The following is a 21,302-nucleotide window of genomic DNA, read 5'->3' as shown; positions in this document are numbered from 1 at the left end:
ACCTATGTGTGGTGCTACCAACTGCATGACAGGCCTATAGATATTTTACAAGTGTCCTTGGTGGTGTCTCAGTAATTTAGGCTACATACTTGGAAAAGGCAGTTAGACAGTGTTGGATATGAAAATCTTTTTTATCAACTAGCAGGTCTAGCCTATTGTACAGGGGAGACACTTATTCATAAAATTCATCCTATAAGGGGTCTGGGGAACACTGTGTGGGCAGGTGACTTTCCAAGCCTATGGACTTTTGAATAATATTCAAAGAAAGATTAATGGGAACAATAAATACTGTTATTAACCGGTTATCTAAAATTAGAATAGCGTTCTCACTCAAGAACAAGTGAAATTGGTTTTGTTCCTATTTTCGGTTACGTTCACCCAAAAATGTTGTTTGTTTCCGGTTTTCGTCTTTAAACCGTAATCCCTGATTGTGATTCCTATTCTGACATCCAATAGCATAACAGGAATAGTAAATATCTAATCTATGTTTTGCTATTTCAAAACATAAAACTAAAAAACAATTCTTCACTACTTCCTCCTAGCAACAGGAATGCCGGGTGCTCCTTTGTTTTAGCGACTCATGGTTGATTCTAAACATTGTTATACATATTTTATTATTATGTTGTTTTATCACCTTCCCAACTTTGACATGCATTCAAGTATGATGCATCAGACATGATCTATTTTGATTCTGCAACTGACTTGGAAGAGTTGGATGCCACTTTCAGTGGTAACATCGCCTACCTATGCCAACAGGTGTGTTACACCAGTTAGCCTATAGCTAGCCTCTAGCTAGAAGGTAGAGAATGGAGGAGACTGGGTTATTGTGCACACAGAGAAGAGAAAGGTATGTATCCTCTTATCTAACCCGCATCTTATCTAGACGGCAAATAAGTTAATGTTCCAAAAAGTAGGCGCGTTCCATTGAGAACAGACTGCAAAGACCAGGAAGTAAGCTCCCATTACTTGCTTTTATTCTATCAAATGTGTGATCACTGAGAAATAAAATGGATGAGCTTGTGAAATGGAAGCTTTAGCGTTAAATTCTGTCAGGAAGACTCAATGCATGCGTCACTCATTCATTCATTACTTCCGACCAATCACCAGTCTGCATCAGCCTTCATAATCACTTTACTTTGCACCTGCCTGTTGCTTTCAGGTGCCGATTTTCGATGTTCCCACCCTCCCTCCCTAACCACCACCAGTTTGGCCTTGTCCAGATGTCCAGGGGGTAGACTCCGCCCCTGCCGTCTCATACCGGCAGGATCTGCAAGGGTCTGCACACTCGGTGACCTGGACCGAGGACGGGGCCTATGCCAAAGACTGTCTTATTGTTGCTTATGCCTTTTGTATATCCTTTGATGGATTAAAACGTGTGTTAACTTTCATTGTACCTCAGAGCAAGGCAAGTAAGGCAGATGCAACCAGAAAACGACAGATGCATCCAATTTCACAGTGCGGAGACCGACTGCTCACGACACTCCAAAATCGTTTCTGTGTCATTTCATCCCCACTATTTACCTTGTGAGTTCAGTCCGCTGACTGTGATTCTTGCATATGTCCCTGGACCCGGACTACATGCTAGCAGCAGAATGCATTTTTTAGAGAGCTACAACAATCCCCTCCCCAGGGAAACTGATCAGCTGGTCTTTCTGCTTGGGGATTTCAACAACTGTGAACTCACCACGCTACTCCCTGGAGCAGTGTGTAACATCAACGGACAGGACAGAAGGCTGGACCTACGAAACATACCTGGCACATATGTCTCCACGCTTCTCCATACACATGGCTTCTCAGACCACAATTAAATATTACTGCTGCCAAAGTACAGACAGAAATCAAAAATCAAAAATCAAAATCAATCATTCTAAAACCATCCAGGTCTGGAGTAATGACTCTGTGGAAAAACTAAAGGAGTGTATTGAGCTCACTGACTGGGAGATGTTCTGCACCAAGTGAGGGTGAGGGTGACCTGAATATTCTCAGTCTGCTTGTAAATGTCATTCTGTGCTGACAGTGTCACTCCAAAAAACAGGTCAAGCTCTATTTCAACAACCTCTACGCCAGGTTCAACAGAACGAATCCTGTGGAGGACTGAACCCCAACTAACAGCTAAAAGCAAAAGTTTGAGTCTTCATGCCTCGACAGCTCTCGCAGCCTCTGCCATCTTGGTCAGACTTTTTTGTAACTCCCACCTCTCTCATGCACCAAACACAAACACGCTGAACTGATTGGTTCTCAAGTGGTTCTCATTTGAATAAAGTTAAAGGTGCTATAAGCGATGTTATGCGGTTTCTAAGCTAAAACATTTTTGTCACATACTGCCAACATCCCCTCACCATCCGCTAGCTGCCTGTAACCTGAATACTCTCTAAAAAAACACAATCTCTGTGGACAGCCCAGGCTCCAAAAATGGCAACAAAAACAACTTGGTCCAACCTGGACCATAAAAATATAACAAACATTTCCAGCAAATCACAGACAAGATGTGCGTTTAGTAGAGTTTCATTTGCATGGGAGGGAGGGGAAGGGAGTAACAAGCTAGCTCTCTGTTTTGTTTGAACGTCAACAATAGTAAACTTTCGCCTTTATTTCGTTTGCCTTGGTGAACGAGAGCAAAGCTAAATTCGCTGCAACGGAAACGCACCATAACTCTTCTGGACACAGTTGTCAGGCACTTTGACTCTCCAAACTTATATGGCAAGATTTTGTTTGTGGACTTTTAATCTGAACTTTAATACACTGAACACATACAGACTGCTGCACTGACTGGTGTTATGGATTAAGGACTTTTTAAAGGTCTGTTTTTTTAAATCCAACAATATAATGTTAAATACTGGTGTCCCACAGGGCTGTGGTTTGTCACTTATCCTCTTTTCTAAATACACATACGAAATCACCTACAACAGCAATAGATTGTCACTATCTAAAACTCTTTAAATACGCTGAAGACATGGACTTGGTGGCCCACCTGACAGATGACCACTCACTGTTTTCATACGAGAAATGTGTAAACACTGGCCACTGGCCTTTTGGTATATGGAGCTCCCTGGAATTGAATCAGGTAAGACCAAAGAGCTGTGTTTGGGGGGGGGGGGGGGCAAACAACTAATATGCCACACCCTCTCTCCAGACCACTCAGGCTAGAGGGACAAGTGGTGGAACCAGTTGAGGTCTTTTAATACCTGGGCAAAAAGATTGACCACCACCTGTCCTTCACACAGTATGCTGGTATGCTGATGGGGTGTATACATTGGCCCAACAGCACATGTTTCAGAGGAGGCTGAATGGCAGGCCATTCAAACAGCAGTCTATCAGTCACTTATTTAACCCTCCTATTGTGTCTGTGGTCAAATGTGACCGATTGACAATTATTTTCTCTCAAAAATATTGTTATTCTGACTAGCATGAGGCTCCATGACTTTGTTAACACAGGGCATCTGAACTCAGAAAACAAATTTGATAATTTTCATAACAATTTGAGTGTTTTATTTAACTTTAGAACACTCATGTGTATTGCTTCTATGCCAGCCCCCACTGGAACCTTTCCCCAATAGAATCTTTCCCTTTCTGACTTGCATGAGCTCAGGTCAATGAGGCCTGCAGGCCATAGCAAATGGAATTTCAAAACTGGTTATAGTCTATCCAATAGAACACAAGTTGATACAAAGGTCTATCATAACATTAGATGATAATATGTGTGTTACTATGGATTTATAACAAGTTATAATGCAGCGGTCATTTTTGACCGGGAACACAAAATTAGTAAACATATAAAACAAACACAATAGGAGGGTTAATCAATACTCACTTTTAACATCACATCCTGGCACAACTTCCTATCAGAGAGAAGCAAGAAAAGACAAAGATGCCACCAAGATAACTGGCACTTCTCAGAACAAACTCTCAGACCTTTAGAGTTGACCAGTGGGAAAAAAGACTCCATAACAAAAGATTGCTAACAGGCATCTGCTTCACAACTTCAGCTGCTCCCGTCAGACAGACGCTTTAGAGCTGCTCTAGCCAGAAAGAAAACCTACAAAACTCTTTCATAACCACTGCAACACATATCTTAAACATGGACAAATAGACATATTTCATTGTTTTAACATGCCTTAATCCCAAGACAATTTCCTGTCATTATGTGATACACAGTAAAAGCTTTCTGAATCCCTGAATCCTTAAAAACTCTAATTGAATATATGAACAAGCAACAATAAATCATTGATAACGCATTCATGGATGAGCCATGTCTGAAAGCAGCTTTTATGAATACCAGGAAGTTGGATACAATACAGTATACCCAGTGAAAGGATATGCAGTGATGATTAATCTGCCACCATCCTCCACACTGACATGCTAAGCAGAAAAAAACATTTGCATAAAAAAATGCAGTCTCTTAACACAGCAAGCTCACACATTTAAAATATATATATATTTCCAAGAGCAGCACTGGAGGAGGACACCTGGCAAAAGTAATATGCTGCTGGTTGTGCACCATGGTGGAACAACTGCAACTTTTCAGTCACGTTTCAAAATGTTGTGGTTATAATACCAGCGGTATTCATTTGGAATTGAAAATTCAGATACCGGTGGACAATCTATCAAGCAGTCCATGCAGTTTTGGACAGAGTAGATGGCTTTCACTACATATTACACTTTTGGCAGGCTGACAGGCTACTTCAATCTAATTGTAGACATCAGACAAGATACACCAAGCTGCTAAATAACCAAATGAAACTATAGCTAACTATAATATCGCACAAGGGAAAATCTGTATTTCATTTACTTTTATAAAATGTTTGGACACAATTAGAGTTCAATACAAGTGAGATAGTGTGCAAAATGGTCCATAAGATTAATTAAAAAGAGCAACTGAGACAAAGTCCCACAGGTGTCAGTTTCAAGCCTGCAAATGCTTGAGTGCATACAAAGAACGCACACAAGTGAAAGAAATTATTTGTGCCATTGTAAGTTAACAGTAACACTTCAGTGTAACGATAATTATTGACCCTTGTATTTTCAAACAAAGACAACAATGTAAAGCCATTCTGGACAGGCCTATAGTCAGACCATACGCCAGACATGGCAGATTTATTACATGGAAAGAACAAAATGATGTTTGACAGTCTGTCTACATGCCTGTACACTGTATACATTTCAGGGAGTATTTATGTTTTCAACATTCGTAAAATCTCTTATCCTCTGTTATTTTGTGATACTGTATAACATATGCACATTACTGGTGGCACAAAATTAGACAGCAGGGAACAGGACTGCAAAGATGACACTACAAACATATCCATGTTAACATGGAATGGAAGCACTCTCTATTCCATACAAACTGTATGAGTAGCCTATAATGCAATACATTCACCTGCATGCAAATGTGTAAGTAAATCATTATGCAATACTTGAACACTGACAGAATGCCTCTGACCCATGGTAAGACACCTGTAGATCTGATGGTAAAACATCACAGGTTGGCATTCAAGTCAAGTGGTCGCATAACGACGATTTAAAGCATATGCCTCAGTTTAAAAATCAACGTCGGTGCAGAGTCGACTTGACTCCTCACCTTTCAATGAGCAAAGCACACCTGGATTTACGCATGCCTGTTGGGATATTCCTAGTAGCTGCAAATACACAAACCACCACACCTTTGATTTGGCTTGAGGAATTTGTTAGAAACAGACACCTCAGGTCCACGGTGGACAAACACATAACCCAATTTAACCCGTGAGCAAGACACCTGAATGACGCAACAAAACATTATCTACTTTTGTGGCAAGAGCAACGCAAAAGGGAAACTGAAACATAGAAGTGGTAACATTATCAAAGTAACAAGCTGTCATTAATAGTTTTACTTGTTCATACAAGTCTACATTACAATCAATTGCAAATAATTAGGCGTAAGTTAGTTGATATGAAATAAACAGGCTATCAATGTCAAAACTTTCACGAAAGCCTGTCAATAACATATGGTAGCCAATCAATGGGACACACGTACAACCTCAAAAACTCGTGGAAATAACTTAGTCAACTAAAAACTGCAGACATTAACTCTCCAATAAGACAGTGCATGGTTAAATGTTCTCATCTTTATGAAGTCTTCCGAACACTGTTTCAGTAAAGCGTGGTCACCTGCTATAAGCAGTGTTAAACGTGAGCTATTTGTTGACATATAACTTAAAACAATATTTCAGCTTCCACTAAAAAAAAAAAAACAATCGTGCACTGCAAAAACCTCTCTACCGCTTAAATGTCTGCACTGTCATGTTACGATAGCCTACTTTATCACGACTTTAAAGACTGGGGACGTGGAGTTGACATCTTTCGATGCCGTCGCTATCAAATTTACCCGGCCCCGAGCTCGACACCCGACAAAAGTATAGACCCAGCGAGACAGAAAAAAACGGAAAGGTTTCATCTTCATATTGCTTAGTGGATTGGTTAGTTTCGCCTGTTAAAAGGCTTAAGATATAGGTTTTCCAAGCTAGAGGACCTCCCCTTACTTCCTAATTCCAATATTCGTCTATTTTGTGAAGTATAACCCTCTGACAAGGACTAACCGTACCTCATAAAGATCTCCCGAAGCCATCCTTGGGTGCGGAACTTGGTCTGCGCGATGTTCTTGACTGCCTCACTCGCCTTTTTTTCGCTATCTCTCGCTCGGTGTATAGGAGAAAGCCCCGATAGACGGGTATTAACGAACTGCCTTGTTATTCTGTGCCAGCCGCAGTAGCAGATCAGCAGACAGTGTCAATCGAGCCCGGCTGCGATGGATTGTTCCTCACTTAAGACAAACAAGTAAGGGGGAGAGCGGGGCGGTGCTGTTCGTACAGTACGAAGTGGTGTATGGAAATGAGTCAACCTAGTTATCTCCAAAACGCTGTTTACTCTCCTTCGTTGGTGGGTAGCTTCACAAACCAATGGTGAGGTTACAGGACTCCGCCACGCACAGGCTACCATTGGTTGACTCCATGCGCTGACACCAATTTGGTCTCCATTTATTTTTTCCCTCCAGGAGTTGACAAATGACCATCTCGAGACCTTGTTTACTTGTTTGTTAAACATATGAGAAAGCAAAAAAACACGTCGCGCGCAATGTTCAACATAAACACAAATTACGCAGAGAGTCCACAACAAACGTTGACAGGAGGATGAAATAATAGCCTAACAGACATATTAAATATCTTCAACAACAAAGCACTGGCAACTTAATGAAACAGAATTACAGTGTGGTTATTCTATCAAAGCATTTAAATGTGAAGCAGTGCGTAACATTTTGAAATATTATGCCAGTAATTGTAGGCTATATTCATTAATTTATTCTCAAATAGGCCATATTCAATCATCTTATGTGCGTAAAGAACAACAATGAATAATTTACACTAAGACAGGGTGCATATTTTACATAATGGTTCCTTGTTGCCTCTCCTGCAACCCAAAAATTCTGCATTTAAAACGTGCCATTCATAATTTTTGGACCATCAATGGTCCATGAGAAGTTTCCATGAGCTGTACATGTTATGAAATTAAATAACACCAAATTAATAGTGTTAATATAACACAAAGAGACATTTACCAACTAAATGGAGAACTCCATGATAACTCAGAAAGGTATACTATACAATGACACTCACCTTAAAGACAGTCAGCATAATTGCCTAATAATTCCATTGCGTGTGATTCTGCAATGGGATGCATTTTTAAATAAGTTATGCAACTTTTCTTACTGTACTTTGTACAGCTGGACACCCTCACTATTGCTTCACTTATAGATGTTGTATCAGCAGTTTTTGGCGAAGACTGCACCATCACAGATGCCTTCTGGCACAGTAAAGTTGCACCAGAGACCCTCTGCCTTGTGTCGTCCTTAGAGTGTCCCCTAAGTAACCCCACATGTGACATTATTTATTTCAACACGTTACAAAGACTATGAATGAATGGTAAAGTAAAGTATTAAAGAAATTAAATTCCAAAAAGATCTAAATGCAATCCATAGAAGTAAAGTACATATATGCATTGCTATAATATAGTAATACACATGTAATAGCTACAGTTATGTTCCCCATGTGTAGCAGTCTGTCAGTGGCCTTGCCAATTATGAGCTCTGGAATTGTAACCCCTGCAAGAATGCAGACATAAGACTCAAGCATTCACCATATAGTGAGCCACTTCAGTTTAAACTCTTTGAAATCCTTTGATATAAATTATATGTTGTATATCTATAATGATTTTCTCAAGAGTATATGTAAAAACATTTATCATGTACATGTTTAAATTGATTCTAAAACAATGTTGTGTCATACATTTTTGTAATGAATGCAGTATTATTGACCACTGTGCAGTTGTGACCTGCTAGCCAGGTGTTTGGGCGGAAGATCAACTGAAATGGCTGCTTTTGAACACAATAAATGCATTTGGTTAGTGGGTGTCTAACCAGTTCCTTTCAAAGCCCACCTCCATCAGATGAGGGAATAATAACCAAGAAGTACGGAATGAGACTTCTTTCATATGCTGGTGTTTGGACTTAAATGTTCCTATCCTCCTCAGCATTCTCTCCATATTCCACTACCATAAGACCAAGAGTGATTGTCTGGCAAGCCATCAGCTGGCTCCCACTCTCCGAGTCGATATTCTGCAAAGGAATCCAAAAGGTTTTGGCTTAAACAAAGACAGTAACTAAGGAATGCCCAATTAAGGATCACATAACCATTTTCTGGACGCAAGTAATGCAACACTTTCACCAATCATACATAGTATGAATGGATAGTAATGAATTGTTGCTGATTGTGGAGTGTTGAGGTGCTGATTGAAGTATCGCACAGAATTTTATAATCATATCTAGCCTGGTTACATTTGCTGAAGAACCATAACTAGCCTGACAAAAGTTTGTTAGGTGCTGGTATGCAATGATACATGTCCTCTGATTTTGTTCTGTCTGTGCTGTTTGTGCTGCTGTTATGTGGGGAAATCAGTCTCACTCGTGTGGGGATCACACTGCTCCACCTGATGATAAGAAAGTGCACTCTTGCAAGAAAGTGCGTCTCTTTTAGAAGGCCGATGAGCATTTGTCATTTGCAGTCAGTTGTTGCTCTCTGGCTGATAAGGTGATGAGACAAATCAACAGCAAAGCAGTCTATACCTTATCCATTAACTTATTTAATAATGGTCATTCAATCCCCATGGCCTGTAATCACCTGTATGTTGACCAAAACCCAAGGTAATTTTTCTGCTCTTGAAAATAGTTTCAGTAAGACAGTCTATCCATGAAAATGCAGATATGCTGTATAGGCTACATGTGTCTCATAAGGGTGTATTTTCAATTCAAGCTGCCCTTTCCATGGTATATGAACAGGGGCGCTGTATGAATGTGTCACTTAACTGAATATCTGATTAGCTGTGGAAGCTATTGGGGTTTTATACCACTCTAACCAACCTCTAACGGCAAATGCAACAGGCTTACTGCCTCAGTAAGAATTGTACCTGCACTATCCCTACATTCCTGATACAGCGATATACAGTATCATTATGTAATTAGCTGAAGTGAGATGTCAACTCTTGTATCTCATGGATACTCTTTCATTGTTTCCCTAATAGCTTCATGCTGCTATTCCACTCTCACTGCATTCACTGTGTTCTGGACACACCTTTCATTGGATTCCATTAGTGTATGCCAATGGAAGACTCAATGGCAACAGTTAGGAAAGCAAATACACACTTCCAAGTTGGTGTGCCATTAAATTGATATCCTCTTGAAAGGCCAATTTTTGGAATATGTTTCCATGACTTAAAGTAAGCTATGATCAATTTAACCTCGAAAGTGTGGCATCTTTTCTGATGAGAGGCCATCTTGTCAATGTAAAATTTGTGGTGAAGCCACTATGTCTCATCATTTGCATTGCTCCCCACAGTTCACTGTTTGACAGCCGGCAGTTCAAAATCTGTGGAAAATTGAGTTGACCCTCCACTATTTTCGCTCAGGACTTTGCTTGTTGAACTAACAAGTGAATTTTGGCAAGTTATTAAATTAGATTTAGTTAGACTTTACACTTTTGCCAAGAGGCTGGTTGGATTAATCAAGAATTCCAGCCTGTTCACAGTGAGAATAGGCTACCAATGAGGTGCACCCAGTGCCACCACTTCCCTGACTGATAAGCAGGCTTTCAGCTTCTCAAAAATATGGGGCTGGATCCTGTGTAAAGGCGGCAGAGACGAGGCTAATGAGGAGGGAGGACACCACACACCTTGCAGCCTAGTCAGTGTGTGTTCTGAATCAACAATCCTTTAGTTGCATTCATGCTTACTTCTGAAGCCTCTGGTCCAAGCTTCAATATCACTGGGTTTATAGTTCCTTTAAAACAGTAGGTAGGCAGCTACAGAGATTGCAGTGCATAATTGTCTTGGGGATTTTGAGAAACAAATTCAAGAGTAGCATTTAATGTACAGTATATGATATCAGCTATTTTGTAGCTCAGTTGTAATGGCTGCTGCCACCATTTAGCATGTAGGTAAAATAGCATTAACACTTCCCAGAGAGTACAACATTGTCTGCTAAATGAATGTCATCAGGGCCTAGGATAAAACACGTGTCAGTCTTAACTTTAGGACTTTTGACTAAGGGTAATTCACATTAGCATTTTAGTACTAAGAATAGGACTCCTAACTCACTAAGACCAATTACCAAAATACTAGCAGCCGCTTGTATTAATTTAATCCATGTTGCAATGTTTTTAAATGCACATGCAAAATCAATATGAAATGTCAATCGCGAGGAAATAATTGTACAGGGTTGCAATAACGCCACCAACAACAACCAGGGGGTCGTTTCTAGAAAGCATCGTTTGCTAACTTGCGTCGCAACCCTGGTAGTTCGATCCATCGTTCTTGGATTTGGTGTTTCTAGAAAGGGTAGTTCGAACTCTCAATCGCAAACAAGGACGCAAAGTTTGGTCGTTTGAACTACTGCCCCTAGGCAGTCGCACTTGTGTCGTTCCTTGGTAGTTCCTGTTGGTGTCCGGAGCGCCTAACCAAAAATCACAACCGCCTAACCAAAGTTTGCGAAGTGGATGTTTATCTTGTGACTCAATGATTGATCTATCCTGTAGCTTAATTTTGATTAAGACACTGCTCCCCTACTTGGCTCATTCTTGCTATTTATGTTAATTAAAGTATTGTCTTGCTTTTAGTATTATAATCTTCGCGTCCCTAACAACAGCAGTGTTAAATGGTGTAGTGGCTAAAGCAGATGAGTTATTATCCCAACGTTGTAGGTTCAATTTTCTTATGATGTGAGATTGTCCTCTTGCTTCTCGCTACCTGCAGGTGAACTAGTGTGACACGTAGATTCAATTGTTTTTGACTGATGTATTGTACCTATGGTCTCTCGATGTAGAGTAACTATATACATAAATATGTATGGTCAAAACCTATTGTTGTGTCTCGTAGGCCTACTCTTACTCCGAGATGAAAAGAAGAGATAGGATGCGAACTCCGGCCGATCGCGCAGTGCACCAACGCGCTGCCGTTAAGCCACGAGACAGTTGATAACCTATGGGATACCCAGATATTTGTCCAGGCTATATATTTTTTCCAACACATAGATATTTAACACAAATAATGACTCATATTGGTCTGCTTAAGTTAACTGTTTTATATGCTTGCAATAGGTTTAGGTTTTGGCTGATGGCAATGACAATGCCAGCATTAATCACTCGGTTTAGATTAGAAAAATGTCGACATAGGCCGTGACAGAACATTTCTAGGGGGTGGGGTATTACACGTTTCCACTGTTTCCACCAATGATATGTATCGCTGCATCATCAACAACGTTGTTGGAACTACGGTGTTTGAACGTCGGAGGTAGCGAATTGCGACACAGGTACGATGCTTTCTGGAAACAGGTGTAACAGTGTTGTTGTTTGGTCGCAAGTGGCGTCGTACCATGGTGGTTGACCAACGTCGTTGCTAACTTTTCTAGAAACGACCCCCAGAACCATTCATTGGCAAAGTCTAAACTAATGTAGGGTTAGATTTGATTGTTTACTGTAATTGTTTACTTTACTTTATTATTTTTTTTATTTAAGTTACTTCCTGCATCATGTGATCATAAAGATACATACAGTACATGCATTTGTATAAACTTTGCAAAGATACTGTGTTCATCTGTACTGTGTTCTGTTACTGTTTATATATCTATCTACAGTATCTATCTATCTATTTATTTATTTATCCAACTTCCTTCGTCTACTCATGCAACACATGCCTCCTCAGCAGCACAGACCCATCACTCCTCAGGACGCAACTGTAAACAAGCTTGTGCATGAGAATTGACATCAGTCATTATAGCAACAGAGATCTTGAGTTGTCATTTCTCCTCATATTACTAAAGGTTGGTTTGTGGCTAGTTGTTAAGAGAAAATAGGCCCAGAAATATAAGGCAGTAAACATGTACAGTGCTTATTCTCAGCTGATTTATAGATTTGTCCTTGTTTGGGTTGGGCAATATACTATTGAGTATGCAGAGAGGCCTAAGAAACTCTAGCTCAAGCTTTTCAAACAGGATCCAGCTGATAACATATAACATACGAATATAGACCTACATCAAAGTCCTTTCAGGCAAGTCCCTTCACTCAGCGGCCATATTGTAACGCTTTTTGGACGCTTATCGGGCATCTATTTCGGCAGAAATGCATGTGCGCAAGGCTTCACGACACCAACCTTGCTCCAGCTGCGAGATCACAACACATGATTGGCACAATGTATTCACATGTTGACTTTTTTGTCGCGGAAGGGGCAGGATATGTGTAGACAACTAGTTACAAACGAACCCCATGCATTTCTATGGAGGAATTTTTGAGTGCTGTCTCCTCATTATAAAGTCTCTGCCTACACCTTATTTCTATCCTCAGCATTTGCTGGGTTTCCATTCAACTCATTCCCATATTTGTATGCGTATTCATGCAAACATTTGGCTGGGGCCAAGCAAATCAAATTTTTATGCTCATTACAAAATCATATGCACATTTCAAGTGCTTCGGGTCAGGATTACTTATTCAAATGGTCAAAATGCACATTAAAAAAAGTTGAATGGAAACCTAGCGACTGGCTTTCAGCAGAACAAAGAGGTCCAGTATAGCATGCTCCTCCTCTTACTGCTCCACTGCAGTGTAAGAATGGACACACATCTGCTCTAGTGCAAATCAGCTATATTTACATCCCCTGACATTAAGGAACGCCAACTGCATCCTAGAAGACTCTACCCATGTCCTACACAGAGGTTTTAAATGGCTACCCTCTGGCAGGCGTCTGCGCTGACTTCTGGCTAGGACTAACAGGAGGAAGGCCACCTTTACTTTTGAGGCTATACTCCTTTTGAACTTGAATATGCTCACCCGTTCTGTTTATGCAAAACGACTAGAAGACTTTGACAAGATTTGGGAAAGATTCTTGAAAGATTGGAGTCTTTTAACTAATGCCCCCCATTCAAGCTTCACTCAAAAGTCTACAATGTTTCAATAATCTTTCCCAAATCTTCAAAGTATTCTGGTGTAAGGATGGCTTTATTTTTGTGCAGTTTGGACCCCCAACACCAGATTGGTGTTGGGGGTCCAGAGGGGAAATGTTTTGTGTGTTTCTGTGGTAACATTTTAATTCTTATGATTATTTGAGTAATTCTGAATTCAGTATTCTCACCACATGTATATTCTTATGAAAGATGTTAATGCTTTAAATGTGTGTGTTAATCGATTTAATGTTGAGTGTGTCTGAACATTGTTAACATGTTTGAATATTTAAGTATTTATATTTAAAGTTGAGTGTGTCTGAACATTGTTGGACATGTTTAAATATTTAAGTATTGATGGTTAAAGTATTTTAACTAATAAATGGAATGCCAGTGTGCAACACCTGAACCTTGCCTTGTCCGTTCTCTTTGTATTTTAAGCTCAAGCAAGAGAACGTGGTTGTGCCGTGCCCCAAGCTCCCCTAGACTTGGAGGCCGGTAATATTTGGGGGCTTGCCGGGACGTGTGAAGTGTCATTGGACTAAGAGATCCTCTGGCTTGAGAGGGCGACCATCTTGGGAAGGTCATCCAACACAACAGGAAGGTGTGATCTACAGAAAATGACAACGTCGGAACCACGTCAAGTGCTTCTGTGGGAAATCCACAAAAAGCTCCTTCTGCTAAGCGCTCCCCAGTTGTACCAGTTAGCAGAAACCTTGGAGGAAAATGGTGACTCATCACAACTGTCTGAAATGTCTGAACCTCAGCTCTACTATTTTATCTCGGATTACCTGAAAAGCGACAAGCTGTTGAGTCTGGAAGACGCAGGTATGTCCCACCTGCTCTTGTTCCAAGATAAAGTCAATGAATTGATTGCCAGCACAGAGCCACCTGGGCCACAGGAACGCTTGAGTAAGGCCAATGGAAGAATTTCAGCAACACAAGAGAGTTCAGCAAACATTACATCAGCCCAGGTGGACAATGCGGTACATGCCACTTTAACTACTCCACATACAGACTTGTTTGTGGGGAGTTAAATAGGTCAAATACTCAGTTCAATATGCCAGACCAATGGGTGAAATTTACTGATGTTGCAGCTTTTTTACCTCGCAGGGAATTTAAAATTCAGGGGGGGCAAATATCTGACACAGGCTCTGAAATTTCATATGTTCACATTTGCAAGCAGATTGATGAAGGTATTTGTGATGGTTTTACTGAGTCTGAGGTCATGAGGGCTGTTGTGAGGGTGACAAAGGGAGGGACATTTAAAGATTCACTCACTAATAAGGATGACATGACAATAACTGAGTTAAAAAGGTTTCTGAGATCTCATATTAGGGATGAAAGTTGTTCTGAGTTGTTTCAAGAATTGAGTAATGCAAAGCAACAGGACAAAGAAACACCTCAACAGTTCCTTTATAGAATAATGGCTTTAAGACAACGAGTGTTACTTGCATCACAACAAAATGATGCTGAATTTCATTATGACAGGAGGTTAGTGCAAGGGAACACTCTACCACGGATTAACTGACAGATGTAGTAACATCTGGCAAGATTTAAAACCCTTTGTGTCAGACCCCCAAGTAACCGATGATGTTCTTTTAGAACAATTAACCAAGTCAGCCTGTATTGAAGCAGAAAGGGCAAAGCGATTTTCTGCTGTTATAAAATCAAGGCCAGTCACAGTAAATGCCACTCAGCAGTCAGAGGGTGAACAGAGTAATCAGCCAAACTCACACGCATTAATGGACAGTGAAATACAAGCTATGCAGTTGACCGCTCAAGTATCAGCCCTAAGTAAGAACGTGGAGATGGTGTCTAAACCAGGAACATCAGAACCCCTATCTACAGGTACCCAATCTCAGTGGAGGTTCACAAAAGGAAAATGCAGGGAGTGTACTCGACAAAAACTGGTTAAATGCATCCACTGTTTTCGCTGTGGCCAAGGTGGACATCGAGCAGTAGGCTGCCTAAACAGACCAAAATCGGGAAACGAGGGGAGGTCACAGGAGCGGGACGACCATTGACCAACACAAGCCTGAAGTCCCCCGTGTACATCCAATCAGCTAGTACTGTGACTCCAAGTCTCATTGGTGCAAAAATAAACCCACCCAATGTGAAAAAAACAGCTCAATTGATTGGTGGCAAATGCCTCATTTCATGTGTAGTTAATGGGGTTGAGGCCCAGATGCTATTAGACACAGGGGCACAAGTCAGTGTGATTGGGAAAGATTGGGTCAAAAGGAATCTACCTGCATGATATTCAGCCGCTTCACCGTCTAGTTACCGAACCTCTGTATGTGATTGCAGCTAATGGCTCAAATATTCCTTTTGAGGGATGGATTGATGTGCACCTGGACATTTTAAGCGTGAGTCAAGGACAGATAGCCATTCAAGTTCTTTTTAGTCTCCCAAACTTGTTTGGACAACCCCCTGCTGGGTGCGAATATCATCACTGAGTTGATTCGGGAAAATTGTGAAACTACTGGCACCGTTAACCTTAGTGCTCTTCTTAGTGAAGCCTTGAACATCAACCCACGTACTGCTCAAACCATCGTCTCAGCAGCTCAATGCCAGATTATAGAAGAAGTATTCCTTAATTGTGTGGCGAAAGTGGTAGGGCTGTAACGATACACCAACCTCACGATTCGGTTTGTATCACGATTTTTGACCCACGGTTCGATACGAATCTCGATTTTTTTTTTTTTTTTTGGGGGGGGGGGGGCTAGACATTTTATTAACATTTTAATAGCCTCCCTTAGAACACCAGAGGATTACAATATAATTTATCTATTATTTTATATCCTGATATAAAATATTTTTCTGAATGACTGAAATTTATGACGGCACACTTTATGCAGATTAGCCTATAGCCTAGGCCTACTATTTTTTATTACAACTCTACCTCTTTAATTCAGCTGTCTGGTTGAAGCCTGGAAATATTGTAAACAAAGTAGCATAGTTGGCTAGCTTAGCCTATCATAGTCTACTGATTGGACTGTTCAGTTTCCCCATGTGTGTTTCAAGGTAATACTTGTTCTCCTTGGGACAGGCCCTTTTGGGAAATGTTGGTATTGAGATGATCAGTCAACTTCAATGCAAGAGTTTTAAACAAATATGTGCAGCATGCTAATGATGCTAAGCGGATTTAATAGTAATTTAGCTAGTCGTCTTCTATGCGTCCTTGCTTTCACAATTGTGAATGTTTTATTTAAGTCGTGCGTGTTCATTGAGCAGCGCAAGAGAGAGCGGGGCAAGGAGAGGGGGTTTACTTCTATACTGTTTGGTGAAGTTGCACACATAGTCTACAATGAAAGCAAGGAGAGGTTTGAAATTATTTATTTATTTGTTTTTGGACAACGTAGGCTACCGATAAGTAAAGCGGGAGATGTGGGTTGCTTTTGCGGCTGCGTAAGCTGCAAAGCACTGCGTGAAACACTAGAAAGGGTGTGTCGCGATTCTGCCTTTTCACACCGCGACACAGTATCGTGGGTATGAATGTCTCGATTTTGGTTTCGAATCGTATATCTTTACAGCCCTAGAAAGTGGGTAAGAAAGGTCTTGTGATTCCCGCCAGGAAAATGGTTGAGGTCAAGTGCAGGATTAGGGGGTGGCCTGAGGGGGGAGCTATGTCTTTTGAACCTGCCACAGAAAGCCATTGGCCTGATGAGCTAGAGCTCTTTCCAGCTATCATTGATGTTCCTGCCGGCCTTTCGAAATCCCAATCCAGAATTCTTCCCAGCATGATGTTTACTTACCACCAAAGACTATTCTTGGTCAGATCGAGGCCATCTTGCCCGTGTCCTGCTTACAGCAGGATCCCCCTGTTGCAGTTGAGGCGCAGTCAGCTTCAACTTCCAGCGAGGCACCAGCCAGAGACAAGTGGCATCCCCCTGTGGACCTATCCCATCTCCAAGAAGAGGCACAAACACTAGTCAGGGAGGTCCTGTATGAAGAGTCTGATGTGTTTTCTAGAGGCGAGGGTGATCTAGGTTGTATACCTTCTTTGAACCTTAAAGTCCATCTTAAAGATGATATTCCTGTTCAGAAATGCTAAAACTCAATTCCAAAGCCTCTATACAAGGAAGTCAAAGAATATGTACAGAGTCTTCTGGAACGTGGCTGGGTTAGAAAGTCAACATCCCCGTACTCGTCACCTGTGGTCTGTGTACGAAAAAAAAGATTCCACCTTGCGCCTCTGTGTAGATTACAGAGAGCTCAATCGTAAAACCATCCCTGATAGGCATCCATTGCCTTGTATTCAGGATCTTCTAGACAGCCTCGGGGGGCACTTGTGGTTTTCAATTTTGGACCAAGGCAGCGCATATCATCAAGGCTTTATTGATAAAGAATCCCGTCATGCTACCGCTTTCAGCACCCCCTGGGGGCTATATGAGTGGATCCGCCTCCCATTTGGGTTATCTAATGCGCCCGCCTGTTTCCAGAGATGTATGGAAGGTGTCCTTGAGGGGTTGCGTGATGAATGTTGCACCCCCTATCTTGATGATGTTCTTTGCTATTCAAAGACATTCACAGACCACATTTCAGACTTGAGGCGAGTGCTGGCTAAGTTGAGAGAGAGCGGTATAAAATTGAGACCCAACAAGTGTGAACTGTTTAAGCAGCAAGTACGTTACGTAGGGCGCCTCGTCTCTAGTGAAGGAGTGAAGATGGATCCCAAGGATGTGGAGGCCGTCTTATTGCTCAAAGAGAGGCGGCCAGCGAATGTTGGTGAAGTTCGGGCCCTGCTAGGTTTCCTATAGGTTTCTCCTTTATTCAAGATTTTGCCAGATTAGCAAAACCTTTATTTGAACTCCTGCAAATTCACGGGGAAGGGGTTGCGAAAACAGCTGCATCCAAGCTGGTTAAGGGGAAGCCTAGTCGACAGTTGTCCTCCAAAGTACCAATTCATTGGACACAAAAGCATAGTGATACTGTGGCAAAATTGGTAGATATGTTGACTAACCCGCCTATTCTAGCTTTCCCTGACTTTCCCTTGCCCTTTGTCTTGCATGTTGATGCTTCTAATTCTGGTCGGGGAGCAGTTTTGTATCAGCACCTACAGGATAAACTCTGTGTGATTGGCTATGGCTCAAGAACACTCACGCCAGCAGAGAAAAACTACCATCTTCACTTGGGGAAGCTGGAGTTTTTAGCTTTAAAATGGGCCGTTTAGAGACTACCTATATTATGCACCTTCATTTACCATTTATACAGATAATAATCCACTTACCTATGTCTTCAGTACAGCAAGGCTGAATGCAGCGGGGCATCGTTGGGTAGGTGAGCTGGCAGATTTCCATTTTGATATCAAATATCGGCCAGGAAAGATACATGTGGACGCAGACACTTTATCCCGATTCCCTGTTCCCTTTAGTGATGTCACAGAATATACAGAAAGCCTGCCACATGACATCATCTCAGCTGTATGGCAAGGGAACAAGGCTACTGAGGAAGAAGAGGTGCCATGGGCAGCAGTTTTGCAACTCTCTAATGTTACTGATGGCCCGACTCTAGATGTTCCAGTAATTCCACCTCAAGACATAAAAAGGGCACAGCAAGAGGACTCGGCAATCAAAGAGATATTGAGGTTGAAAAGTAGAGAGTCCAAGCGCAATAGACAGGAAAACCCTGTCGCGAGATGCCAGGAAACTGATGCATGAATGGAATCGCTTGAGCCTCGATGGCAGAGTATTGTATTGACAAGCAGGGTCCCGTCGTCAGCTTGTTCTACCCTGTCAATTCAAACCAGTTGTTCTGAAATCCCTACATGATGATATGGGTCACGTGGGTGCTAATAAAGTGATCCAGTTAGTCAGGGAAAGGTTTTACTGGCCATATATGCAGCAGGAAGTAGAGGACTATGTCATTCGAAAATGTGCATGTATTATTCAGAAACGCCCCGCTGTCCCAGATAAGGCACTCATGGGGTCCATCTCATCCACAGCACCTTTTGAACTTGTGGCAATAGACTATCTTCATTTAGAACCGAGTGGAGGGGGTTATGAATATATTCTTGTCCTGATGGACCATTTTACTCGATTTGCCCAGCCAAGATAAGTCGGGAAAAACTGCTGCAGAGAAAATATTTAATGATTTCATTCCTCGTTTTGGATTCCCACAGAGATTGATCATGATCAAGGCCGAGAGTTTGAGAATAAACTATTTCACAGATTACAACAAATTTCTGGTATCTCGCACTCCCGAACAACCCCTTACCACCCCCAGGGGAACCCTGTAGAGAGGTTAAATCGTAATTTACTTCAGATGCTTCGTTCTTTGGCAGAAGAGAAAAAGACACAGTGGAAAGACCACCTCCCACACATGATCCATGCGTACAATTGCACTAAACATTAGGGAACTGGATACTCTCCTTATTTCCTTGTCTTTGGCAGGCCACCACGCTTGCCAGTTGATTTACTTTTCAACCTTAACACAGCAAATCATGGTGAACTTAGAGATCAGTTTGTGCAGAAATGGGCCACAAGGATGCAAGAGGCATACAAGATTGCGGCAGAAAACAGTCAAAAGTCCTCTGCTAAAGGAAAACGTTACTATGACCGAGGGGTGAAGGGGCCTCCACTTCAACCTGGTGATGGGGATCTTGTAAGGAATCTGTCAGAGAGGACTGGCCCTGGTAAGCTCCGTAGCTATTGGGAAAGGAGTGTGCATCGAGTTATGAGTAGAGTGGGAGATTCAGCCAGTCCGGTGTACAAGGTCCAAGCAGAGAATGGTGAGAAAACTATACGTACATTGCATAGGAACTTACTCTTGCCGGTGAACAGCTTGCCTCTGGAGGAAGAACTGCATTACCAACCTGTGGGGAGAAAACCTGTAAGGGGAAAATCGAAAGGTGACGCTGTTTTCCTACTGCCTATGTACAAACAGAGAAGTCAGACGGACCCCCCAGTGACGAAGGAGGTCAAGCGCTGGACTGACCAATCGGAGGCCAGGCTACAGAACGCCCTTAGCAACGTTGACTGGGAGATGTTCAAGACGAACTCTGCTGACATAAATGAGTTTACAGAAGTATCATTGAGTTACATCAATATGCTAACTGATTCCATCATCCCAACTGTAAAGATCCGAAGCTTCCCTAACCAGAAGCCATGGGTGGATAGAGAAGTGAGAACGGCATTAAAGACACGCACCATGACTTATAAGTTTATAAGCATCTTATAGTTTACGTAGAGCTATTAAAGATGCTAAGCGGCGCTATAGAGACAAAGTTGAAGCTGATTTCTTGGAGGGTGATCCAGCACGAGTGTGGAAAGGACTCCGAACCATCACTGGCTTTGAAAGAAAGTCCCCTCCTATGATGAATGTGAGTAAAGCCCTCCCTGATGAACTTAATGCTTTTTATGCTCGCTTTGACATGAAAAACACAGACTATCTTGCACTAGCTGCAGCATGTGAAGCAAATGAGGATGCACCTTTCTGTGTCTCTGAGGTCGATGTGAGCAATGCCTTTAGGAGGGTTAATTGTAGAGAAGCTGCTGGACCGGATGGAATTCTAACAGGGTTTTGAAATCCTGCGCTGCTCAGTTAGCTCCTGTGTTCACTTATATCTTTAACACATAATTGGCTCAAGAGACAGTTCCTACTTGCCTCAAGCAGTCTGTTATTGTTCCAGTACCGAAAAACAAAAGTCCATCATGTCTGAATGACTACCGCCCAGTAGCCCTGACATCTACAGTGATGAAGTGTTTTGAGAAGCTTGTGTCGTGGCCAGACAACCACTTTTCTTTCAGGGGGATTCACCACCCAGCATTTATCAATTTATTTTAGCTAG

General features: G+C 41.7%; 1 protein-coding gene across 3 annotated transcripts in view; it reads right to left on the bottom strand.

Annotated features, from left to right (window-relative positions):
- LOC143125485 (chromodomain Y-like protein 2) overlaps nt 1-6,828 on the bottom strand; it is a 42,564-nt gene extending 35,736 nt beyond the window's left edge. For all 3 annotated transcript variants that reach the window (XR_012987264.1, XR_012987265.1, XM_076286988.1), the window contains exon 1: nt 6,578-6,828. Coding sequence is in view for 1 of the 3 variants with exons in the window: in XM_076286988.1 (XP_076143103.1) it covers nt 6,578-6,601 (24 nt within the window). In the remaining 2 variants the exon portion in view is untranslated. The remainder of the gene's footprint in view (nt 1-6,577) is intronic.
- Nucleotides 6,829-21,302: the final 14,474 nt, after the last annotated feature.

This window comes from Alosa pseudoharengus, unplaced genomic scaffold (genome assembly GCF_046254945.1).
Source record: "Alosa pseudoharengus isolate Yale_2024_CS ecotype anadromous, Long Island Sound unplaced genomic scaffold, YU_APseudo_1.1 YU_APseudo_1.1_scf_16, whole genome shotgun sequence".
Classification (NCBI taxonomy): Eukaryota; Metazoa; Chordata; class Actinopteri; order Clupeiformes; family Clupeidae; genus Alosa; species Alosa pseudoharengus.
Note: the sequence above shows the minus strand (reverse complement) of the source record. Positions and strands in the feature narration are given on the sequence as shown.